This window comes from Pristiophorus japonicus, chromosome 1 (genome assembly GCF_044704955.1).
Source record: "Pristiophorus japonicus isolate sPriJap1 chromosome 1, sPriJap1.hap1, whole genome shotgun sequence".
NCBI lineage: Eukaryota > Metazoa > Chordata > Chondrichthyes > Pristiophoridae > Pristiophorus > Pristiophorus japonicus.
The window spans coordinates 295,414,193-295,441,132 of record NC_091977.1 but is presented as its reverse complement, the minus strand read 5'-3'; the positions used below and the strand labels follow the sequence as shown (position 1 = coordinate 295,441,132).

The 26,940-nt window shown below is 44.4% G+C and overlaps 1 protein-coding gene across 4 annotated transcripts in view; it reads right to left on the bottom strand.

Annotated features, from left to right (window-relative positions):
- The window catches only part of LOC139270934 (sperm-associated antigen 1-like), a 180,349-nt gene that overhangs the window by 131,129 nt on the left and 22,280 nt on the right, over positions 1-26,940 (bottom strand). For 3 of the 4 annotated variants that reach the window (XM_070888476.1, XM_070888475.1, XM_070888474.1), the window contains 6 exons: positions 24,441-24,582; positions 18,393-18,552; positions 14,546-14,671; positions 6,966-7,036; positions 6,456-6,568; positions 4,848-4,953 (listed from right to left, as the gene is read on the bottom strand). In XM_070888476.1, the coding sequence (XP_070744577.1) occupies positions 4,848-4,953; positions 6,456-6,568; positions 6,966-7,036; positions 14,546-14,671; positions 18,393-18,552; positions 24,441-24,580 (716 nt within the window). In that variant the 5' untranslated portion in view covers positions 24,581-24,582. Of the gene's footprint in view, positions 1-4,847; positions 4,954-6,455; positions 6,569-6,965; positions 7,037-14,545; positions 14,672-18,392; positions 18,553-24,440; positions 24,583-26,940 lie in introns of those variants that run through there. The other variant, XM_070888477.1, reaches the window with a different exon arrangement.

Genomic DNA, 26,940 nt, shown 5'->3' with positions numbered 1-26,940 from the left:
ACTAAACGGTGACACAATTGAGGAACAGTGGAGGACTTTTAAGGAGCTCTTTCATAGTGCTCAACAAAAATATATTCCAGTGAAAAAGAAGGGCGGTAAGAGAAGGGATAATCAGCCGTGGATAACCAAGGAAATAAAGGAGAGTATCAAATTAAAAACCAATGCGTATAAGGTGGCCAAGGTTAGTGGGAAACTAGAAGATTGGGAAAATTTTAAACGACAGCAAAGAATGACTAAGAAAGCAATAAAGAAAGGAAAGATAGATTACGAAAGTAAACTTGCACAAAACATAAAAACAGATAGTAAAAGCTTTTACCGATATATAAAACGGAAAAGAGTGACTAAAGTAAATGTTGGTCCCTTAGAAGATGAGAAGCGGGATTTAATAATGGGAAATGTGGAAATGGCTGAGACCGTAAACAATTATTTTGCTTCGGTCATCACAGTGGAAGACACAAAAACCATGCCAAAAATTGCTGGTCACGGGAATGTGGGAAGGGAGGACCTTGAGATAATCACTATCACTCGGGGGGTAATGCTGGACAGGCTAATGGGACTCAAGGTACTCAAGTCTCATGGTCCTGATGAAATGCATCCTAGGGTATTAAAAGAGATGGCGGAAGTTATAGCAGATGCAATCGTTATAATCTACCAAAATTCTCTGGACTCTGGGGAGGTACCACCGGATTGGAAAGCAGCTAATGTAACGCCTCTGTTTAAAAAAGGGGGCAGACAAAAGGCAGGTAACTATAGGCCGGTTAGTTTAACATCTGTAGTGGGGAAAATGCTTGAAGCTATCATTAAGGAAGAAATAGCAGGACATCTAGATAGGAATAGTGCAATCAAGCAGACGCAACATGGATTCATGAAGGGAAAATCATGTTTAACTAATTTACTGGAATTCTTTGAGGATATAATGAGCATGGTGGATAGAGGTGTACCGATGGATGTGGTGTATTTAGATTTCCAAAAGGCATTCGATAAGGTGCCACACAAAAGGTTACTGCAGAAGATAAAGGTACGCGGAGTCAGAGGGAATGTATTAGCATGGATAGAGAATTGGCTGGCTAACAGAAAGCAGAGAGTCGGGATAAATGGGTCCTTTTCGGGTTGGAAATCGGTGGTTAGTGGTGTGCCACAGGGATTGGTGCTGGGACCACAACTGTTTACAATATACATAGATGACCTGGAAGAGGGGACAGAGTGTAGTGTAACAAAGATTAGTGGGAAATCGGGTTGTGTAGAGGACACAGAGAGACTGCAAAGAGATTTAGATAGGTTAAGCGAATGGGCTAAGGTTTGGCAGATGGAATACAATGTCGGAAAGTGTGAGGTCATCTACCTTGGGAAAAAAAACAGTAAAAGGGAATATTATTTGAATGGGGAGAAATTACAACATGCTGCGGTGCAGAGGGACCTGGGGGTCCTTGTGCATGAATCCCAAAAAGTTAGTTTGCAGGTGCAGCAGGTAATCAGGAAGGCGAATCGAATGTTGGCCTTCATTGCGAGAGGGATGGAGTACAAAAGCAGGGAGGTCCTGCTGCAACTATATAGGGTATTGGTGAGGCCGCACCTGGAGTACTGCGTGCAGTTTTGGTCACCTTGCTTAAGGAAGGATATACTAGCTTTGGAGGGGGTACAGAGATAATTCACTAGGCTGATTCCGGAGATGAGGGGGTTACCTTATGATGATAGATTGAGTAGGCTGGGTCTTTACTCGTTGGAGTTCAGAAGGATGAGTGGTGATCTTATAGAAACATTTAAAATAATGAAAGGGATAGATAAGATAGAGGCAGAGAGGTTGTTTCCACTGGTCGGGGAGACTAGTACTAGGGGGCACAGCCTCAAAATACGGGGGAGCCAATTTAAAACCGAGTTGAGAAGGAATTTCTTCTCCCAGAGGGTTGTGAATCTGTGGAATTCTCTGCCCAAGGAAGCAGTTGAGGTTAGCTCATTGAATGTATTCAAGTCACAGATAGATAGATTTTTAACCAATAAGGGAATTAAGGGTTATGGGGAGTGGGCGGGTAAGTGGAGATGAGTCCACGGCCAGATCAGCCATGATCTTGGTGAATGGCGGAGCAGGCTTGAGGGGCTAGATGGCCTACTCCTGTTCCTAATTCTTATGTTCTTATGTTCTTTAGAGCAGAGAAGGTTAAGGGGAGATTTAGCAGAGGTGTTCAAAAGTATAAGGTGCTTTGATAATGTAGATAGGAAGAAACTGTTTCCACTGGCGGTTGGGTCAGTAACCAGAGGACACAGATTTAATATAATTGCCAAAAGAATCAGGGGGCAGATGAGTTTTGTTTTTAATGCAACGAGTTATGATTTGGAAGGCAATGCCTGAAAGGGTGGTGAAAACAGGTTCAATAGTAACTTTCAAAAGATAATTGGATATATACTTGAAAAGGAAAAAAATGCAGGGATATGGGGAAAGAGCAAGGGAGTGGGACTAATTGGATAGCTCTGACAAAGAGCAGACACAGGCACAATGGGCTGAATGGTCTCCTTCTATGCTGTATGATTTTATGATACCCCTCTGACCCTGGCACAAATGTTACTCTCCCTTAGCAACATCAAAAACAAAATCATCCCAAACAACGTTAGCTCATAATTTTTATTTGCCAACTTAAACTGCACAAAACACTGAAAGAATGAAGTCCTCCCCCCGCCCCCACCAATGCATCACCCCTCTGAACGAGGTTTGGTCCCCTGGCTTGATGATAATGATAGAGTGAGGGATATGCCGGGCCATGAGGTTACAGATTGTCGTGGAATACAATTCTGCTGCTGCTGATGGTCCACAGCGCCTTATGGATGCCCAGTTTTGAGCTGCTAGATCTGTACTGAATCTATCCCATTTAGCCTGGTGGTAGTGCCTACAACATGATGGACAGAGTCCTCAGTGTGAAGACGGGCTTCGTCTCCACAATGACTGTGTGGTGGTCACTCCTACCAATACTGTCATGATCAGATGCATGGACAAGTAGATTGGTTAGGATGAGGTCAAGTAGGTTTTTCTCTCGTGTTGGTTCTCTCACCACCTGTCGCAGGCCCATTCAGGATTCAGCCAGCTCGGTCAGTAGTGGTGCTACCTAGCCACTCTTGATGATGGACATTGAAGTCCCCACCCAGAGTAGGTTCTGTGCTCTTGCTACCCTCAGTGCTTCTTTGAAGTGGGTTCAACATGGAGGAGTACTGATTCAAATGATGAGGGAGGATAGTAGGTGGTAATCATAGGGAAGTTTCCTTGCCCACGTTTGATCTGATGCCATGAGACTTCATGGGGTCCAGAGTCGATGTTGAGGACTCTCAGTGCCACTCCCTCCCAGCTGAATACCATTGTGCAACTACCTCTGGTGGATCTGTCCTGCCAATGGGGCAGGACATACCCAGAGATAGTGACGGAGGAGTCTGGAACGTTGGCTGAAAGGTATGTTTTTGTGAGCATGACTATGTCAGGTATGTTGCTGAACTAGTCTGTGGGACAGCTCTCCCAATTTTGGCACAAGACCCTGGAGGACTTTGCAGGGTCAACTGGGTTGGGGTGTGCCTTTGTCATATCCGGTGGCTCGGTCGATGCCAGGTGGTCCGTCCCTTTTTATTCTTAATATACTTTGCCCACACAAGTGCTATGCTACGACTATCTCCAATAGGCGAGAGTCTAATCACCACCCCTTGACATTCAACGGCATTACCATCGCCAAATCCCCCACCATCAACATCTGGAGGTCACCATTGACTAGAAACTTAACTGGACCAGCTCAGAGGCTCGGTATTTTGCAGTGGGTGTCTCACCTCCTGACTCCCTAAAGCCTTTCCACTATCTACAAGACAGAAGTCAGGAGTGTGATGGAATACTCCCCACTTGCCTGGATGAGTGCAGCTCCAACAACACTTAAGATGCTCGACACCATCCAGAAAAAAATAAGCCCGCTTGATTGGCACCCCATCCACCACCTTCAACATTCACTCACTCCACCACCAGCGTACCATGGCTGCAGTGTGTACCATCTACAAGGTGCACTGCAGCAACTCGTCAAGGCTTCTTCAGCAGCACCTCTCAAACCCGCAACCTCTACCACCTAGAAGGGCAAGGGCAGCAGGCACATGGGAACACCATCACCTGCAAGTTCCCCTCCAAGTTACACACCATCCTCACTTAAAAATATATCGTTGTTCCTTCATCGTCGCTGGGTCTCTGGAACTCTCTCATGAACAGCACTGTGGGAGTACCTTCATCCCAAGGACTGCAGCGGTTAAGGAGGCAGCTCAGCACCAACTTCTCACGGACAATTAGGAATGGGAAATAAATATTGACCTTGCCAGCGACGCCCACATCCCACTTATTTGTAGTGGTTTGGTACAACTGGCTTGCTATTTTAGAGGGCAGTTAACAGTCAACCACATTGCTGTGGGTCTGGAGTCATATGTAGGCCAAACCAGATAAGGACAGCAGATTTCTTGCCCTAAAAGTCATCAGTGAACCAGATGGGTTTTTATGACAATCCAGTAGTTTCATGGTCCCCATTACTGATACTAGCTTTTTATTCCAAATTTATCTAATTAACTGAATTTAAATTCACAAGCTGCCGTGGGATTTGAATTCATGTCTCTGGATTACTAGTCCAATAACATAACCACAATGCTACCGTATCCCCATGAAAACATTTCATGTTTTTTTTATAGGATCTTCCTGTGCACACGACTGATGCTACATTTGCTCACATAACAATAGTCATTGTATGTGAAGTGCTCCGAGATATTTCTGAGATATATGATGATGTGTCATATAAATGCAAATCATTCTTTCAAATATTTCAAAAATTAAGCATATGTGAAAGTACCTGGTGTAGTAAATCAAAGCCTCCTTGTGGTCCCCAGCTCGGAAAGCTTCATTACCCTTGTCCTTTTCTCGATCAGCTAAAAGCATCTTTTCTTGGTCAGTCATGCCTGAGGTAAGAAACATTACACCCAAGTTGGTTCAGGTGAAGTCTCCAGTAAATGACTGGGAATGCTAACACACAATATTAAGAATAGGATTAACATCACGTCCTTTAGCTTCTTTTGTTTCACAATTTTTGAGTAATGCTTTTTATGACATTTATAATGCAAAATGTCTATGGTAATATTTGTAATGGAAAAACTGCCAACATTTGCCTGTTACAATGTAATGACAGGTTTACTGACTCTTAGTGGTTCTGCTGCACCTTCCCCTCCTATCTTGCAACTACAAATTCTTGTGTAAAGTCTCAGCTTCTCACTCTTAGCTCCTGCTTCTGTACTGCCTCACTATGGGTTCTATTTTCGCCATGATTGGGCGCCGTATGTTTGCCATATGTCGTTTTTAGGCATGAAATCCTTCTTTTGCAACTTTGGCAAAAGTTTGTGCACCAGTGCCCACTGTCAGCGGCAGTTTTTTTTGGCGCCCGATCATGTCATAACTGAATCCGTGCCGTTTTTGACCGTTTCTTCACAGTTAAGTGATTTTCCCCGTGTGCGATTCTTATGAGCGCAGCACACAGTGGCCAAAAGCACTGCCAAAAAAAACCTTCTGTTAAGTTAAGGAATCGGCGCGGCGCACAAGAGGACAGGAGCGAGGCAATAAGAATACAAAATAAAAGATCTTTTTTTTCCCACAGGGAACTCTTTTTGGAGGAAGAGAAGAAGATTTCCGGGCCAAAAGGATTGCTCCCCCTGCTGCTCCCCCCCACTGCTCCCCCCCACCCCCGCCACCGACTGGACCCACTGCAATCCCGGGTCAAAAGGACTACTCCTCCCGCTGGACCCGCTGCAATCCCGGGTCAAAAGGACTACTCCCCCCGCTGGGCCCACTGCAATCCTGGGTCAAAAGGACTACTCCCCCCGCTGGACCCGCTGCAATCCTGGGCCGAATGCTGCCATCCACCACTCCCCACTCAGTCCCGCTCCCCCATGAGTTGAAGTCTGAGAACGGGAGGGCCATTCAGCCCAGGATTGCAGTGGGTCCAGCCAAGGGGAGAGGTGGCCGCAGGTCCAGCCAGGGAGGGAGAGGTGGCCACGGGTCCAGCAGGGGGAGAGGTCCTTTGTGGCCCTTTCGGCAGCAGTGGGGCAGCCGTCCTTTCCGGGGAGCAGGCTTCAGTGTCTCTGGTTGCCCTGGCAACTTCAGCTTTTCGCGCATGGCCAGAGAGTTTTTGGCGCAGACTTGAAGCTCCCCCCCCACCCCCCACAACTAATTTCAGAGAGCGCTGCACCAAATTCAAATATTTCTTTGGCAAAAGTCCCAATTTTTTCTTCTGCCGCAAATGTACAAAAAAAATCGTATGCTAACATATGCCGGCGCTAAAAATCCAGCAAGTGGAAAATACTGGCCTATACCTCTTCGAAGATGAGAGGCAAAGATAAGTGACACAAGACTTTTAACTATATAGACTGGCACAAATGTACATGATTTTCTGTGGCTAAACCATAATTACTTGTTGTGTTAATAGTCTTCTCCATTCCAGAAATGGCATAATTGAAGATAGTTTTAGATTTAATTTCTTGCTTGCCTTCATCAATTTTGGCACATTCCTTTTCCACGTCAAATCTGAGATTAAAATTTAGAACAATGTAACTTTGGCATAATCATCTTAACCCTTCGGAAAACAGAATAGCATACATGTACCATTTAAAATACAGTTCAAGTATGAATCAAAAGCATTCACAGATCCTCGATTAGTTACTCACAATAATATTTTTTGGCCCATCATGCTACTTTGCCTGATTTTAAAATATGACATTTTGTAATATTTTGCAAATTATTTGTAATGACTGGTGCAGAATTGGTGGACAGTTTCAAATTTACTGTAATCACACAAATAAATATCCCCCAATGTTACAATATATATTTTTATCGGTTCCTTATAATATGCTCACGAATAAGTGCTGCCAAAGTCAATCTTTTTTCTGTCCAATTATTAAACAAATGCTCTTAATTAACATACTTATCCCATTCTCTGTAATCTCTGGGGATAGATCTTTTCTTTCCTGTTGATTTTTTTTCACCAAGACCATTCTGTGAAATAAACAATACAACTGTCAAATATGGAAACAAAAAAATTTGTTTCATTGAAGTCCAGCTACACCATATACAGACATTACCATGTTTGGGATCTGGTTATTGAAGGCACTGACTAATACTAGAACATGTGCACTTTCTAGCATCGCCTCTTGGATGGATCATGGAGTGGTTGCGGGGGGGGCGGGGGGGAGAGAGGAAAGAGAGTGTACAGGATTTTTTCTCCTTCTCCCTAGCCCAGAGACACTGAGGTCAATTGCAGTACCCCAGCCGAGATCAACTAAGGGCACCGACTAGGGATTGAACCTGGAACATTCCTGATCTCTATGCTGTAGTGTCTCTGCACCTTGTTACAAACTCACACGAGGCATGGATATATCAGATACGGTCACTCTGTGACCTTCACTTTATTTCCAGGACTAAAGAGTGTTGATCCTGGGTGGGACCTCCCCTTTTGTATCTGGAAGCCCAGGTGAGGAGTGCCTCCCGCAAGCTCACCCCCTGTGGTCAGGGTGTGCATTACAAGGATACAAGTACAGTGTACATGAGTTACAGTTACATAACTATTGTCATTGCAAGATGGTGAAATACATGACATCACCTCCCCCCTTAACTTAAGTCTTTTAGTTTCAGAGGTTAAGTCTATCGGGTGGTCGACGCTCTCTCGTGGAGTGCTGCAGTTGTGGCTCTGGTGGCTGAGCCTCAGCACGCGTCACTGTCACTTGAGGTGATACCGGCCTGTCCGGGCTGGCCGCAGGGACTGTGCATGCTGAGGGCTGTCTTTGTTGCTCGTACGCTGGCAGTGGTGTGGGTGCTACCTCATTATGTTCTTCTTCCAGTTCCTCAGTGTCTATGCTGAACCTAGTCTTTACTTGGTCCAAGTGTTTGCGGCATATCTGCCCATTGTTTTAGTCTGACCACCATGACCCTGTTTCCTTCTTTGCCAATTACAGTGCCCTCAAGCCATTTGGATCCCAAAGCATGGTTAAGAACAAATACTGGGTCATCTATTTCTATACACCTCCCCCTTGAGCCTCGATCATGGAGCTCGGTTTGGGACTGGCGCTTGCCCTCAACAATGTTTGCCAGGGCTGGGTGGATGAGGGACAGCCGCGTCTTGAGCGTGCGTTTCATGAGGAGTTCCGCTGGCGGGACTCCCGTGAATGTGGCCGGGACCTGTAGGCCAGCAGGAGGCGCGATCGGCGGTACTGAAGGGAGGGTCCTTGGATGCGTAAGCATGCCCTGCTTTATGACATGGACCGCCCGTTCCGCCTGCCCATTGGAGGCCGGCTTGAACGACGCTGTCCGAACCTGCTTGATCCCATTGCCCGACATAAACTCCTGGAATTCATGGCTGGTAAAACACGGGCCATTATCGCTGACCATGATGTCCGGCAAGCCGTGTGTTGTGAAAACCGTACGCAGACTCTCCACAGTGATAGATGTCGTGCACGAGTTCAATATGATGCACTCGATCCACTTCGAGTATGCATCGACAACGATCAGGAACATTTTTCCCATGAACGGGCCCGCATAGTCCACGTGAATGCGTGACCATGGCCTGGTGGGTCAGGGCCACGGGCTGAGTGGGGCCTCCCTGGGGCCATTGCCCAGTTGGGCACACGTCGTGCACCTGCGAATCCAGTGTTCCAGGTCTGAGTCAATCCTCGGCCACCACACGTGTGACCAGGCAATGGCCTTCATTAACACGATGCCAGGGTGCTCGCTGTGGAGTTCCCTGATGAACGCTTCCCTTCCTTTCTGGGGCATGACTACCCGGCTGCCCCATAACAGACAGTCGGCTTGGACGGAGAGCTCATCCATCTGACTCTGAAATGGCCTGACTTCCTCGGGGCATGCCCTGTGTGCGGGTGCCCAATTCCCAGTCAGGACACATTTCTTTATCATGGAGAGGAGGAGGTCCCTGTTGGTCCAGAATTTGATCTGTCAGGCTGTGATGGGGAGCCCAGTGTCAAAAGCCACAACGGCCATGACCATCTTGGCGCTCTGCTCCAACGCCCCCTAGGTGGTGGCCAGTGGGAGCCTGTTGAGCGCATCAGCGCAATTTTCGGTGCCTGGCCGGTGCCTTTGGTGTAGTCATATGCAGCCAGTGTGAGAGCCCATCGCTGTATGCGAGCTGATTCGTTAGCGTTGACAGCCTTGCTGTCGGACAACAGAGATGTTAACGGCTTGTGGTCCGTCTCTAGATCGAACCGTCTACCGAAAAGGTACTGGTGCATCTTTTTCACACCGTACACACATGCGAGTGCCTCCTTCTCGACCATGCCGTATCCGCGCTCTGCCTGGGAGAGCGACCTGGAGGCGTAAGCCATCGGTTGGAGTCGGCCATCCTCGTTACCCTGCTGCAACACACCCCCAACCCTGTAGGATGACGCATCGCATGTTAAAACCAGTTTTTTACAGGGATCATACAAAGTCAACAGTTTGTTGGAACACAGCAGGTTCCTCGCCTTATTGAAAGCCCGTTCTTGACAATCCCCCCAAAACCATTCACAACCTTTACGGAGGAGCATGTGTAACGGCTCCAACAATGTGCTTAAGTTCGGCAGGAAGTTCCCAAAATAGTTCAAAAGTCCCAGGAATGATCGCAACTCTGGCGTGTTGGCGGGCCTGGGCACCCGGCGAATCGCCTCAGTTTTTGATTCAGTGGGCCGGATCCTGTCTGCGGCAACCCTCCTGCCCAAGAATTCGATCTCTGGGGCCAAAAACACGCACTTGGCCTTTTTCAGCCGCAGGCCTACCCGTTCCAATCAGCGTAGCACCTCCTCCAGGTTGTGGAGGTGTTCCTCAGTGTCTCAACCCGTTATAAGGATGTCGTCTTGGAACACGATCGTTCCAGGGATGGACTTGAGCAAGCTTTTCATGTTTCGCTGAAAGATAGCCGCTGCCGAATGAATGCCAAACGGGCACCTGTTGTAGACAAATAATCCTTTGTACGTCGTGATGGTGGTCAGAAGCTTGGAATCTTCCGCCAGTTCCTGAGTCAAGTAGGCCGAAGTGAGGTCCAGCTTCGTGAACAGCTTGCCACCTGCCAGCGTGGCAAAGAGGTCCTCCGCTCTCGGAAGCGGGTATTGGTCTTGCAACGACACTCGGTTGATGGTGGCTTTGTAGTCACCACAAATCCTAACCGAGCCATCTGCTTTGAGGACGGGAATGATGGGACTTGCCCAGTTGCTGAATTCAACGGCCGAAATTATGCCCTCTGTGAGCAGCCTGTCCAGTTCACTTTCAATTTTCTCACGCATCACGTACGGCACCGCTCTGGCTTTGTGATGCACTGGTCTGGCGCCCGGAGTGATGTGTATCACTACTTTAGTGCCCTTGAACGTTCCGACACCGGGTTGAAAGAGTGACTCGAATTTTTGCAATACCTGTGAGCATGAACTTCGCTCCGCGGATGAAATGGCGTGCACATCCCCCCATTTCCAATTCATCTCAGCTAGCCAACTCCTCCCCAAAAGCGCGGGGCCATTTCCCGGAACAATCCAGAGTGGCAGCCGGTACTGTAATCCATTATGCGTTACCACCAAGTTTGCACTGCCCAGCACTGGGATGATCTCTTTGGTGTACGTACGTACGTAGCTGCGTCTCAATGCATTCCAGTTTGGGCCTGCTAGCTCTGTGTGGTCATAGTCTCTCAAACTGTTGGGCTTTCACGAGCGACTGGCTAGCTCCGGTATCCAGCTCCATGTGCACCGGGATGCCATTCAGTGAGACTTTCATCATCATGGGTGGCGTTTTGGTGTATGAGCTGTGAACTCTCTGAACTTCGGCATCCATGGTTGTACCCCAGGCCTCATCCTGCATTTCAGACCGCTCGGCTGGTTCCTCTGTCTTGCAGACTAGCCTTGCTACTGCCTTTTTGCAGATCCTGGCCAAGTGTCCACTGACATTACAAATCCTACAGGTATAAAGCTGGAACCTGCAGCTTTTGGCAGTGTGTCCGCCCCCACACCTCCAACATGAGCTGAGATTGCTGTTAATAAAGGGACTATTCCCAGGCATTCATCTCTGATGGCCCGCTTGGCTGTTTCTAAGCACTCTGATGGAGGGTGTTAATTGTCCCATCACAGGATGCACTGTTCCTCGTGATGGCGTGAATTGCCGATCCCCTTTCCATTGTCCCTGTTGTGGGCCCATCCTGAAGCTTGTTGCTGCCTGGGCGATGTCGAATTGCCCTTGCCTGCCTGCCTGGACGGTGTCGAATTGCCCTTGCCTGCCTGTGGAGTTCTGTGTCATTTTTACAACATTAACTCCCTGGTTCATCGCAACGTTGAAACCAGGGCTGTGTGCGTAAATTAGTTTGGTCTCCTCTTCCCCTGCCATAAAGGTCTGAGCTATCAACGCCGCCCCTTCTAAAGTCAAGTCCTTAGTCTTTATGAGCTTCCTGAAAATGCCGGCATGATTAATGCCCTCGATGAAAAAGTTCCTTAACATCTCTCCCCTGCAGGCATCGGAGAACTTACAGAGACTGGCCAAACGCCGCAGTTCTGCCACGAAGTCCGAGATGTTTTGACCCTCCCGACGCCGGTGAGAGTAGAACCGGTGCCGGGCCATGTGTACGCTACTTGCCGGCTTGAGATGCTCACTGGTCAGCTGGCTGAGCTCTTCGAAGGACTTGTCCGCTGGCTTTTGGGGTGCGAGCAGGTCTTTCATTAGCACATACGTCTGTGGACCACAGCTGGTCAGTAGATGCGCCCTCCGCTTGTCAGCCGCTGCCTCTTTCCACAAAGTCGTCCCGGTCCTCACCCACACAGTAGCGTTCCTCTGTGCTGCCGGTGGCCACCCTCGTGGTTCGGTGATTCCCGTTTCTCGTCGCCAAATGTAGTGTCTCTGCACCTTGTTACAAACTCACACGAGGCATGTATATATCAGACACGGTCATTCTGTGACCTTCACTTTATTTCCAGGACTGAAGAGTGTTGATCCTAGGTGGGACCTCCCCTTTTACATCAGGAAGCCCAGGTGAGGAGTGTCTCCCGCAAGCTCACCCCCTGTGGTCAGGGTGTGCATTACAAGGGTACAGGTACAGTGTACATGAGTTAGTTACATAACTATTGTCATTACAAGATGGTGAAATACATGACAAATGCCACTATACCATGTTGCATGGTGTATTTGCTCACTTGAACCATCAGAGAAGCTTCACAAGTATTTTCAGAGAAACACTGATGTAAGAGCGAAAAACCTTAATTAGGGGTAAAGCAATTCGGTGTAATTAAAATATAAAGTAAGAAAGGCTGAGAGAAAGGTTTAAATGCGTTCATGGTAGAATAGCGGAATCCCACATCCCAGCAATTAGGCAGAAACATAGAAGGTCAGAGAAATTCTCTTAGGAGATAAGAATACCCACAGGATTTATGTAGACAGCTCACAGAAATAATGAGAGGAGGCCACGATGTTCCAGCCACAGGAGATAACAGGAACAAAAGCCTCGTTTAAGCAGAGTGTAAGCAGACATCTGCCAAGGACAAGTTAGCCTGGGAAGACGTTCCCAGAAAGGTAACACGTAACCTGCAGGGGCTGTTCCCTAGCAACAGCCATCAGAACTGAATGTACCAATAGAATCATTAGAAAGTACTGTAGCCAATAAAATTAATGTAACTGTAGCACCCAATGAAATTGCTGTAACCTGTATTAACCAATGGAACACTTCCCGGCATCGTTCCACCATTTTGACTGCATCTCAACTGTATAAAAATGTAATTACACAGCTTGTCCTGTGAGATCGGCGTTGAGACCACTCAGTAACGGTACTGATGCGGCCGGATCTCCCTTGATTAATCAGGTTTTAATAAACAACTCTTTTCTCTATAAAAGACCTTTCGTGTCGAGTGTTATATTTTTAATACTCTACAACAACTGGAAATGTTCAATTTCTAAACTGTGTTTCCACTGTTTGCCACCTGTCATCTATATAAGTGGTTCAATTACTGGAGTTAAACATGACATTCACTTATTTCAAGTGAATTCTGACTGGCTATCATTATTGTGATCTTGTGCTGGATATAACATGTCCCCCACCCCCTCAAAAAACATGAAAAACTCCACACACAGCCTCTCCATCCACAACCTGGAAGGATCCAACAACAATATCCATCAATTTAATATCTACTTCTTTGGTTGTTTGGTTATCTGGACGATATTTCTGATTTTATGTTTTCTTTCCAAATGGTATGAACAAAAGCATACATTTATTTTGAACTTCTATTTTAACAAATTTGTACTCAACTGAAATTCTGACTGAATCAAACCACACTGAATTTCAATTTCAACATATCAATTGGAAATTCGATAAACAAAGTGGACTCTAGCAATAGATCAAGCTATTTCTTATTAGCTGTACAAGTTCTAATCAAGTACCTGTAATGTATGCATCTGTGAGTACGCTCACAGGTTTGTACAGCTGTTGACCTGGCCAAGGTGGCCATTAACAGGTCCAAGCTGCGGGCGGTCAAGGGGGTCATTCAGCCCGACTGCCTGCCTCTCTTCCATGGCTACGTTTGCGCCAGGGTGTCCCTGGAGATGGAGTACGCGGTGTCAACCAATATGCTCGTGGTCTTCCACGAGAGGTAGGCACTGGAGGGACTGGAATGCATCATTACAGCAGGGAACAGAATTTTAATTTGATTTGTTATTGTTCCCTTAAAATGTATTTGTGGATTCCAGTGCCCTTACCAAGGGGGGCACTTGGGTTAAAGTTATAATTTAAAATAGTTGTAGAGCTGTTCTGAGTTGAGAATAGCTTAGTCTGTCACAATGATGTTCACAAGACTCAATAAAACCCCAGCCAGTTGGGTTCAGGGGATGCACGATGAGGCAAGTGGTTGTGAGCCTGGTGGATGAACTGGTAGTGTGTTGTGTGATTGTTAAACTTTTGCTAATAAACCAACTAGTTCTTAATAGTAATGTGTTGCTATGAATTCTTAAGCAAAGAACCCATGAAGCAAATTCATTATAGTAGCTTATGAAGCAGTTTGTTGAAAAGAAATGTAGCAGGGCGCATGGTTACTTTTGTATCAAATTTTGTTTGATAATAGCTCCTGTGAAGCACCATGGGATGTTTTACTATGTTAAAAGCACTTTATAAATGCAAGTTATTATTGTTATTTAGTATAACAAAGAATTATTTTCACAATTTTTTGTATCACTTTAAAGTTATGTTCATACCTTCCTTAGGTCTTCTGTGCAACACATCATTCTCTTACTAATAACAGAAGACAAGTGACCTGCTTCCAAGCCTTCTCCCTTCCTGCCTGGGAGACAGGAAAGTGCTTGATCGCCACACTTGATTGCACTACATAGATCAGAATCTTCATGTATGAATAATGAGTAGAAGAAACCAGACTAAAGCATGTTGATTACAAAGTAGCATTTACATTAGCTGCAACAAAAAAATTATCCCAGAGAACAGCCTTTTTGAGGAGAAAATGGAACTGAAGAAGGACCGGAAGAATGTAAATTTATAAAAAGTTCCACTTTTACCTGGTGGGAAAGAACTGAAGCATTAACACCACGGACAGGTGCTTGGTTTTCTGGATTGAAACATCCAGCTGATGTTTTTCTATAATTTTCTTCATTTTCCTTTTGCTTCATTTCATCTGTCCAACTCTGGCCGAAATAAAATGGGATTTAAAAAACAATTGTGGATCTTGCTTGCATCAGTCTACAGGGGGAAATATTAGAATAAAACTTGTGTCTTAAACTATTGTAACTAACGTTCCTAAAGATGAAATGTAATTGAATACTTTAGTTTTCACACCATACTTCATTCAGTTGTTTATTCACATTACACATATTTCCTGAAAACACCAACTTAGTAAGTAAACTGTAACTTATCACACAGTAGATAATTCAATGTTCAAATAAGTAGCATTAGCACTTTTGATATTCTGACTTTTAGGTACTAATTCTTTTTTTTTTGTTATTAATAAATCAGAGCCCTTTCCAATTTTCTCCCAGAGTTCTCTTGACCCTGAATTAATTTCTTGGTTCATTCTGACCTTTGTAGCTACAATGATCAAAAAGGCTAATGGAATGTTATTAGCCTTTATAACTAGAGGGCTCGAATATAAAGAGGAAGTTTTGCTACAGCTATACAAAACACTGGTTGGATCACAGCTGGAGTGCTGTGTACAATTCTGGCCATTGCATCTTAGAAGGGATATATATTGGTCTTGGAAGAATTGCGGCACAGATTCACCAGAATGTTACCAGGGCTCCAAGGGTTAGATTATGAGGAGAGATTACATAAACTAGGTTTGTATCCCCTGGACTATAGAAGCTCAAGGGATGATTTGATTGAGGTTTTTAGGATTTTGAAAGGGATTGATAGGGTAGATAGAGATAAACTGTTTCTGCTGGTCTAGGACAAGGGGACATAACCTTAAAACCTTAAAATCAGAGACAGACCATTTAGGAGGGTAGTTAAGAAACACTTTTTCATGCAAAGGGTGGTAGAAGTGTGGAACACTCTCCCACAAAAAGCAATAGATACTCGCTCAATTAATAATTTTAAATCTGAGATCAATAGATTTTTGATAGATAAGGGTATAAAAAAGGCAGGTGGCTGGAGTTAAGAAGCAGATTAGCTATGATCTCATTGAATGGCGGAACAGGCTCAAGGGGCTGAATGGCCTACTCGCGTTCCTATGATGCATTCAAACAATAACATTAAGATTTTTGATGAAGGAGAATTAAATATACAGCTGAGCCCTGTGTTGGTGCTTTTCGATAGTTTAGTGCTCATCTGGTTAAAGTACATGTAGACACAGCAATGCTCTGTTTAAAATCCCAGTGAGTACAGTGCTGTAAACTGTTTAAAAGGCCCTAGTAGTTGGTGGGGCTGAGTATTTTGTCTCTGGTGAAGCCTGTGCTCTCAACCAGCTCCCTGCTCCCAACAGACCCTTTAGCAACTTGTTTTGAAAAATCTCTCAAGATCCATCTAAGTAATATTTGTTCATAAAAGCTACATTGGGGCAATTAGTAGCAATGTTTTATTGTATTGATCACTAAAAATATACCTCTCTCATGGTTTCCATCACAGCTGTCTCCTAATCATTTGTGATCCTCCTTGGTTAGGAGGGGATGCTAATCAGTTTATAGCTACCTCCAGGACTGTAGCCAGTGCGTTTCTTGGTTCATCTGTGGTACACCCCCCCCCTCCTATCAGGAAGGGTTTTTTTTTACCCTCTGACAGGAGCCCTAAAAAGGCTAGCGATTCCCTAAATAGATTAACCAACATCAGAATTCAAACTCAGGTATTTTATTCAGGGGTTCAATAAACTTAACCTGTGGCAACTATGCTCCTTCAAGCCTAATAAATAATTACATAAGGACATAACTGACAGTAGGTATGGCATTGCTAAATATATCTTGCACATCATGGGTGCTAATTCATATAAATTTAATACTGTACAGCAGAAGCTACTAAAGTGTGATCATCTCATATTACACGAGCATCAGTAATTAATAATTATTTTGTAACCAAGAAAGGAGGTTTTAAGCATTGTGAGTTCACAGTAAACCATAAATTCAAATACTTATTTTACCTGCATTTTAAGATCTTGTTTACTAAAGAAGTAGAGCCAGTCAATTTAATGTCGGTGGTGGGGAAGCTTTTAGAAATAATAATCCGGGAGATAATTAACAGCCACTTGGACAAGCATGGACTAATAAAGGAGAACCAGCACGGATTTGCTAAGGGCAAATCGTGTTTGACTAACTCGATGAGTTTTTTGATGAGGTAACAGAGAGGGTGGATGAGGGCAGTTGATGTTGTGTTTATGAACTTTCAAAAGGAGTTTGATAAAATGTCACATATTAGGCTTGTTAGCAAAATTGAAGCCCATGAGATAAAAGGACAGTAGCAATATGGATACAAAATTGGCTAAGGGATAGAAAACAGAGTCGTAGTGAATAGCTGTTTTTTGGACTGGAGAGAATTACACAGTGGCGTTCTCCAAGGACCATTGCTGTTTTTGATATACATTAATGACTTGAACTTGGGGCTACAGGGCACAATTTTGACATTTGCAGATGGCATGAAACTTAGAAGTGTAGTAAACAGTAAACAGACTTAGAAAATAGACAGGCTGGTGGATTGGGAGACAAAATTCAACAGAGAAGTGTAAAGTGATAGATTTTGGTAGGAAGAATGAGGAGAGACCATACACACTACATGGTGCCATTTTAAAGGGGGTGCAAGAACAGAGACACCTGGGAATGCTTGTGCACAAATCTTTGAAGGTTGCAGGACAGATTAACAAAGCAGTTAATAAAGCATATGGAATGAATACAAAAGCCAGAAAGTTAGGCTAAACGTACATAAAACATCAGTTTGGCTCCAGCTGGAGTATTGTGGTACAATTCTGGGGACGACACTTTAGGAAGGGCATGAAGGCTTTGAAGAGGGTACAGAAGCGATTTATTAGAATGGTTCCAAGGATGAGGGAATACAGTTAGGTGGATAGACTAGAGAAGCTGGGGTTTGTTCTCCTTGGAGCAGGGAAGGCCAAGAGGAGAGTTGATAGAGGCGTTTAAAATCATGAAGGATTTAGATAGTAGATAGAGAGAAACTATTTTCATTGGCTGAAGGGTCGATAACGAGGGGGCACAGATTTAAGGTATTTGGCAAAGAACCAGAAGTGACATGAGGGGAAACTTTTTTACACGAGTGGTTAGGATTTGGAATGTACTGCCTGATAGGGTGGTGGAAACAGATTCAATAGTAGCCTTCAAAAGGGAACTGGATAAATACTTGAAGGAGAAAAAATTGCAGGCATATGGGGAAAGAGCGGGGGAGTGGGACTAACTGGATCACTCTTCGAAAAGAACCGGTGCACTCAATGGGCCAAATAGCCTCCTTCTGTGCTATACTATTCCATGATTCTATAATATCTTGATTTTGTCTTCCTTATACAAAAAGTATATGCACAGGTGTAAGTTGTGTGATGGCTGTTTACATCACTAACCCAGTTCTAAAATGTTAAAATGTAGGTAAAGTATAAAGTTCCATAGTACAGGACACCACGAATGTTGAAAAGAGTCGGGCGGAAGATAAAGTAAATCAGTAGTGATTAGGCAAATGCAAGTCTGCAGATTGTAGGAGCTGAAGGGTGATAAGGAATTCCACATTTTTGAGGTCTAAGGGGATCACACTAAACATGAGAAAATTGGTTCTTTTGAAAGCGACCACACTAACCAACTGATTTCACTCACCAGCAAAGTGATCACAGTAAACAACTTTTGTTCAATTCAAGTAAGTGTTTTTAGTTATACATCCGCCCTCCATGAAATCTTTATTTGCTATTCATTTAAAGACAGTGTATACCTTGAGATCACTGGTAATTTCTTGCCATTCTTCTTTAGTAAAGCTAGCAGCAGTTGCTGGTGGGTTGTTTTTACGAAGGGCTCGACTTTTAGGATCCAGCTTTAGAATCTTCTTCTCACAAAATGCTATAAGATCAGGATAAAATCCCTCCTCGCCTGACCTTGAACATTGTACACAAAGGTAGTAGTTGTAATTGTGATGTTCTGAACAGAAACTAAATTGACTACTACAAAATCATGTTAGTACATAAGAGACAAGGACAAAATAAAATTATCAACTGATTAACCATGGAATGTGGAAAATGGTCCATAAGTGACACGGTCATAACTGATAAGTAATTTATCATAATTTCCTAACAAATTCTACAATCATATACAAACAATCAAACTTTCTTGATATGGAAAAAAAATAAGGAAAATTAGATTTCTTTCTTCATGCAAGCCTAAATAAAATGAAGCAGTAAATTACTGTGCAATTTGCACAGGTACCATTATAGAAGAGATAAAACCAAGTAGAATTATGTTTATACCACTTCCCATGAAACAGGACCCAAGCTGGATTTAGACTACTCAGTTGCATTTTCTCTAAGATAGTAATTACTTTTGTCATATAATCCATAAAAGCAAAATCTTTTTAAAACTAAAATTAAAATCTCTTGCTAACCATGTTTGTCTACCAATTCCATCATTCCAGTATTTAAATCTTAATTATTCATATCTTTCTCCAAATGATGTCTATAATAGAAGCATTACCTACTGTCATGTATCTTACATTATTATATATAACTGTATCCTAACATGCTATACATGACTGTAATAAGATATGACCTGTAACCACCAGCATACCTTACCACCAGGGGGGCACTTGCAAGAGACAGGTATATAAGGGCAGGGCTCAGGCAAGTGCAGCATTCCAGAGCTGTGAAATAAAGGTGCAGATCCAGAGTGACCTTGACTTCACTACATGCCTCGTGTGAATCTGTACTGAGGGGACATGACTTTACAGTGGCGACGGGTTACGGGATTACAGAATTCACAGAATGGCGAACAACGGATCAGATGAAAAGTACAATGCGGGAGACAATTGGGAGGACTTTATAGAAAGGCTCCAGCAAAGCTTTGTAACCAAAGACTGGTTAGGCGACGATAAGGCAGACAAGAGAAGAGCCCATCTCTTGACCAGCTGTGGCTCGAAAACATACGCTTTAATGAAGGATCTGATGGCATCCGAGAAACCAGCAAGCAAGTCGTTTGAAGAATTGAGCACACTGGTAAGAGACCACCTGAAGCCAGCGAGCAGCCTACACATGGCCAGACACAGGTTCTACAACTACAGATGCTGTGTGGGCCAGAGCATACCTGACTTCGTGGCGAAACTTCGGAGGTTGGCTAATTTATGTGAGTTCTCCGATGAACTGAGGAGAGAAATGCTGAGAGACTTTTTCATTGAAGAAATAAGCCATGCAGGCATATTCCGAAAGCTCATAGAGACCAAGAACCTGACCTTAGAGGCAGCAGCACTGGTTACACAGACATTCTTGGTAGGGGAAGAAGAAACGAGGTTGATTTACAATGCAGGTACGACAACTAACAAAATATTGGAACAAGAAGTTCACAGCACTAAACAAGCTGCTACCCCCACACACAGACAAAACTGGGAGAACAGGTTCTCGACAGCTGGCAGAAGCCATCAAGGGCCACAGGAACGGCCGTTCACACCTCATCAACCCACAATGCGAGCAATCAACTACAAACTGAGAGAAGCTCAAGAGAGAATAGCCAGACGCAGCTCATTCTTTGGAAACTCTTTGAACAATGGAACAGGTCTGTGCTGGAGATGTGGGGGTGGGCACTCGGCAAGGGGATGTCGACTTCAGCAGTCTGTTTGTAAAAATTGTGAATATACAGGGCATTTGGCCCGCATGTGCAAAAAAACAGCAGCTCGGCTGGTATACGAATCAGATGGGTTGGAAAGCGGACCAGAAGATGGTGGGGACAGTACCCGGGACACCGGTGTACAGCGGGTCAACACGATCAATGGCTGCTGCACCTACAACAGGACGCCTGCTATAATGATGAGGGTCCTACTCAACGGAATATCTGTCAACATGGAGCTGGATACGGGAGCGAGTCGATCTCTCATGGGCGCTCAACAAGTTGAACAACTGTGGCCGCATAAAAGAGACAAACCAAAACTCACAAGGGCCGACACCAAACTAAGGACCTATACCAAAGAAATCGTACCAGTCCTCGGCAGCGCCATGCTCTCTGTCACACACAAAGGGACAGTGAACCGACTTCCCCTGTGGATTGTCCCCGAAGACCCCCCAGCACTGCTGGGGAGAAGCTGGCTGGCAAAACTAAACTGGAAATGGGATGATGTCCATGCCATGTCATTAGAGGAACGGACCTCCTGCTCAACAGTTATAAAGCGATTTGAACATCTCTTTCAGCCAGGTGTGGGCACTTTCAAAGGGGCCAAAGTCAAAATCTACATCACACAGGATGCTAGACCGGTCCATCACAAGGCCAGAGCTGTACCCTATGTGATGAGGAAATAGATTGAACACGAACGGGAAGGCATTATATCATCTGTGGAATTTAGCGACAGGGCAAGTCCCATCGTCCCAGTCATGAAGCCTGATGGATCCGTACGAATCTGTGGGGACTACAAATCTACCATAAACAGAGTCTCCCTACAGGACCAGTACCCGCTGCCCAGAGCGGAGGACTTATTTGCCACATTGGCTGGAGGTAAACTTTTCTCAAAATTAGACTTCACATCTGCGTATATGACGCAAGAATTGACCGAAGAATCCAATCACCACCATCAACACACATCGAGGCCTTTTCATGTACAATCCATGCCCATTCGGCATCAGGTCGGCAGCTGCCATATTCCAGCGCAACATGGAGAGTCTGCTCAAGTCCATCCCGGGGACGGTTGTATTTCAAGACGACATACTTATCACGGGCAGGGACACCGACTCCCATCTCCGTAATTTGGAGGAAGTACTAAAGCGGTTGGATCGGGTAGGCCTATGAGTCAAGAAATCCAAGTGCCTGTTTCTCGCACCCGAGGTTGAATTTTTGGGCAGAAGGATTGCCGCTGATGGAATCCGCCCAACAGAGTCCAAAACAGAAGCAATTCGCCGGGCTACTCAATTACTTTGGAAACTTTATGCAGAACTTAAGCACGCTGCTGGAGCCTCTCCACGTGCTACTCAGAAAAGGGTGCGATTGATTTTGGGGGGACGCCCAGGAATGCGCCTTCAATAAGGCACGCAACCTTCTGTGTTCCAACAGTGCTTTGACTTTCTTTGACCCAGGTAAAAAGCTAGTTCTCACATGCGATGCGTCAGCGTATGGGGCCGGGTGCGTTTTGCAACATGTCAATAATGCGGGCAAATTACAACCGATAGCTTATGCCTCCAGGTCACTTTCGCGGGCGGAGCGCGGGTACGGAATGGTAGAGAAGGAGGCGCTCGCGTGCGTGTACGGTGTCAAAAAGATGCACCAATATCTTTTCGGGGCCAAGTTCGCGTTAGAAACCGACCACAAGCCCCTCATGTCCCTCCTATCCGAGAGCAAGGCACTAAATGCCAACGCCTCGGCGCGAATTCAACGGTGGGCACTCATGCTGGCGTCCTACGACTATACCATAAGGCACAGACAACTGTGCCGACGCATTCAGCAGGCTACCCCTGGCGACCACGGAAGGATCTGACAAACAGGACTGTGAGATAGTCATGGCAATCAATGCCTTTGAGTCCACAGGTTCGCCCATGACGGCTCACCAAATCAGAGCCTGGACGGCCAGCGACCCCACATTATCCTTAGTAAAAAGATGTGTCCTAACCGGTGACTGGGCAGAGGCTCGCGATGCCTGCCCCGAGGAATTAAAACCCTTTCACCGACGCATGCATGAGCTATCACTACAAGCAGACTGCCTGATGTGGGGCAGCAGAGTAGTCATGCCTCTGCGAGGCAGAGAGGCATTTGTCCAGGAGCTCCACCGCGAGCACCCAGGGATCGTTCTCATGAAGGCCATTGCCAGATCCCACGTCTGGTGGCCTGGTATTGACGCGGACCTGGAGCTCTGCGTCCGAAGGTGCACCATTTGTGCCCAACTCAGCAATACCCCCAGGGAGGCTCCACTGAGCCCCTGGCCCTGGCCTACCAAACCATGGTCGCGGGTGCACATAGACTATGCGGGCCCATTCATGGGCAAAATGTTCCTCATAGTTGTAGATGCATTTTCAAAGTGGATCGAATGCACCATTTTAAACTCGAGCACAACCTCCACCACTGTGGAGAACCTCGCAACCATGTTTGCAACGCACGGAATCCCTGACATATTGGTCAGTGACAATGGTCCGTGCTTCACCAGCGCAGAATTCCAAGACTTTATAATTGACCACGGCATAAATCATGTCAACACGACGCCATTCAAGCCGGCCTCCGACGGCCAGGCGGAGAGAGCAGTGCAAATCATTAAACAAGGCATGCTTAAAATCCAAGGTCCCACGCTGCAGGGTCGCCTGTCGCGACTGCTGCTGGCATACAGATCTCGTCCGCACTCATTGACTGGGATGCCCCGCGCAACTGTTGATGAAAAGGACTTTAAAAACAAGGCTCTCATTAATCCTCCCAGACATGCACGAAATCGTTGAGGCAAAGCGCCGTAAGCTGACTGAGCACCATGACAGAAGTTCGAGGGGGAAATGTAATGAGATAGGGGACAAAGTGTTAGTACTAAACTATGGCAGGGGTCCCAAATGGCCTGCAGGGACAGTAACGGGCAAGGAAGGAAACAGGCTACTGGTAGTACAAATGGACAATGGCAAAACCTGCCGGAGGCATGTAGACCAAGTCAAAAGCAGATTTACCAACAACACTGCGGAACCAGAGGCAGACTACAATGTGGAACTCGCACCACACCTGGTGGACAGACAGAGGGAACAACCTGAGGAAAGGGCAATCCCAACAGACAGCCCAGGCGAGTCAACAACAATCACACCAATCTAAACAGACAGCCCAGGCGAGATACCAGCAATCACACCCAAAGAAAAACAGACACCAAGGCAAACAACTGAACCACAACTCAGACGCTCCACGCGAGAGCGTAGACCACCTGAGAGACTGAACCCATAAAGACAATAAGACCTTGGGGGAGGGTGATATCGTGTATCTTACATTATTATATATAACTGTATCCTAACATGCTATACATGACTGTAATAAGATATGACCTGTAACCACCAGCATACCTTACCACCAGGGGTGCACTTACAAGAGACAGGTATATAAGGGCAGGTCTCAGGCAAGAGCAGCATTCCAGAGCTGTGAAATAAAGGTGCAGGTCCAGAGTGACCTTGACTTCACTACATGCCTCGTGTGAATCTGTACTGAGGGGACAGGACTTTACACCTACAATGATAAACAATTGACCTGAAGGCTTTGAGTGCAAGTGTATTGTAATGGCTGGAAGTGAAGATTTCTAGATACTAATACTACCTAAAGAGTTCTTGCGACTCCTCAGCCTAGCTTTGAGTGTCCATTTTTCTTCTTGAAGAAAACAGTATTTTGCATCTATGATACAAAATGCCATTGGTTCATTGATTTGCAATTGAAAATGCACTCGACAACAAATAAAAACATTCAATATTTTCAATACACAAAAGGGTTTGATTAGATTTAGCAGCATATTGCACTGTGGATTAGATTTTTATCATTTCAATTGAAACCAAGAAAATGTAGTTGTATCATATTGTGGTAACTTTAATTAAATTCCTGAACAATGCAACCATGTTTCTGCAATACAATACACCATTGTTTTAGAAAAATACTTTTTTTGGTTTCTACACTAAATTTGCTTGATAATATCCATCTTTATAAATTTACAGAAAATCTTTCCAGGTATTATTCAAAAGAAAATTTATTTTGAAATCTGGTATCGTCTTTCATTTCTTGAAAGTGTCAATTAATACATAACTGGCAACATTGTGCATTATGTCACAGAAGTGAGATATTCATAACATGTATGTACCTTAGCACTATGAAAATTTTTTCCAGATACTTCACATCAGTACACTTCTCTATGAAGTTGTAGTCCAAGTGTTCAACTGGAAGGTTGTATGTCTTGGTGGTTCCATGGCTCCACAAAGAGCAAACTGGTTCTGTGCTCATGGCTGGAAACAATGCCAGAAAGTCATTTATCCATCATTTGTCTGTTTTCATTTTGTACAATTCTTTGAAATTTTACATTATGGAAGTACATTTGTGGTCACAATTGTAGATCACAAAAAAGTGAACAGATGGTTTGCTGAGAAGGGATACATACTTAGAATACTTTAGCTTAGCACTTACGTACTCTCCGAGATTCATTTTCCAAATCAAAACCTAAAGAACAGGGGCATCCCAACCTTTTCTCTTTGTGAAGCACTCAGTTGCTTACGGGTTCCAAATAAAAGCTGAATATTAATAACGCTGGGAAACTGCTGAGGATGGTCAATGGTTTTATATTCTTTTCAAGCTTTTGCATTTATTCATCCTTCCAATTTCATGCTGCCACTCCAATTCTATACTGTTCTCCTGCTGGTACAGTATGTCTCCACTGCCCCTTCAATTTTATACTGGATCTCTCCTATTCTCAGTTAAGTTCCTGATTTCTCCCCTCTCAGCCACTTTCTACCTTCTGCTGGTGCTGTTCCTACAAGCAATCCAATGCTGCTGCACACTATGGTCAGCAATTCATGATATTGTGAGAACTTCTGCAATAGTGTGCATTCGCATTCAATCAATTGGTGGAGTAGCGGGAGAGATAGGAATCAACAATGGCACTAAGTGAAACAGTGAGGAGCTGGAGGTGAGTTCAGCCTGAAAATGCACTGATGATGGGGAGTAGCCAACAGCTTCATACACTTGGGCTGGATAGCTGAAGCTTGTGGGTTGGGCCTGGGTCGCAGGCTATAGATTGAACACCCCTACTATAGAACACCCCTACTATAGAACTTAAAATGCCTATGGCCATCCAACTTGCACAATCGCAAAGAATCACTACTATTAGGACGCGATTGCTGCCAACAAAGTTGAAGTACTTGTACATTCGCAGATTGTGTTTTTTCGGTTGTTCACTAACTGAAAAGAAAATATTGTCGCAATTACAAAGAAAACACTTCCAGAGAGAAAGGAGGGGAGGGGCTGGTGAAAAGAGATCGCTACTGCCAAACAGAGTCTCATCAGGAAAAGAAAATCTGCGTCAGCAAAACACAATAGACATCCATTTTTATTATTTTTCTTCTCCTTTCCCTTCACACTCGCAATCCGAACAAATAAATCTCCGCAGCCCTCCCCCCGCGAAAATATCACACATTAATACTTAAACCAACTGCACTATTATACATTATTAAATCAACCCATAGCTTCACATATCCCATAGATTTAGGCATGCAATATGATTATATTATTATACATTCATACTTAAACCACCACAGATTTATGTGCAGAACCCTTCTGCACAGCTTCCGGTTGTTAGCAGCAGTCACTCCTTGTGAGACCTCTTCAAATACTTTAGAGTTATGACTCTCTTTGAATACTTTAAATTTCAAGTACTGATCCTTGGAGCCTCTTCAAATAATAAAAATATATATATTTTGTATATTATTGCACTCCTATTATAGTAAGATTCACTGCCTTATCCAAAGATTGCAAGATTTTACAAACTTACAGTTTTGGCAAATTTATTACTGATAAGCTATTTTCAGGCCACAAACAATACAACAGTAGAAGTAAAAGAGATTATTATAACCATCCATACAAAATCTGTATGAAATGAAGCCACTGTTCCGACCCTTGATCTAAAAAGACTCAAGTCCGGCAGGAATGCTACTTCACTTTAAAAAAATCACATTTTTATTTGTAAAATTGGAAGTAGATTTTCAATATAATCAAAAAAACACATGTCTTTAAAACTAGGGTGTGCATGTGTGTGAGAGAAAGACTTAGCGAATGTGTGAGAGAGAGATATAGGGGCCAAGTTTCGGCCTGAGTTGCTCCTGTTTTTTTGGAGCAACTGGTGTAGAACGGTGTATCTTAGAAATTTGAATTCTCAGCATTTAGTTTGCTCCAGTTCTAGTCAGTTAGAACAGTTTCACTTTGGAACAGAATTTTTTTTTCAAAAGGGGGCGTGTCCGGCCACTTACGCCTGTTTTCAAAGTTTAGGCAGTGAAAACTTACTCCAAACTAACTTAGAATGGAGTAAGTGAAGATTTTTGTACTTTCGAAAAAACCTTGTCTACACTTTAGAAAATCAGACGTAGGTTACAAATTAGGCGTAGGGAAAGGGGGGGTGGCTCGGGTTTAAAGGGAAGTTTACAAACATTAAACACTTCAGTTTTACAAATAAAGAGCCATCATCAATAATACATGATAAATACATCAATAAATCAACCAATAAATCAATCAAAAAAAATTAATAAAAAATAATTTTTTAAAAAATCAATAAATAAAACATTTTCTACTTACCGACTGCAGCACCGGGAGTCCTC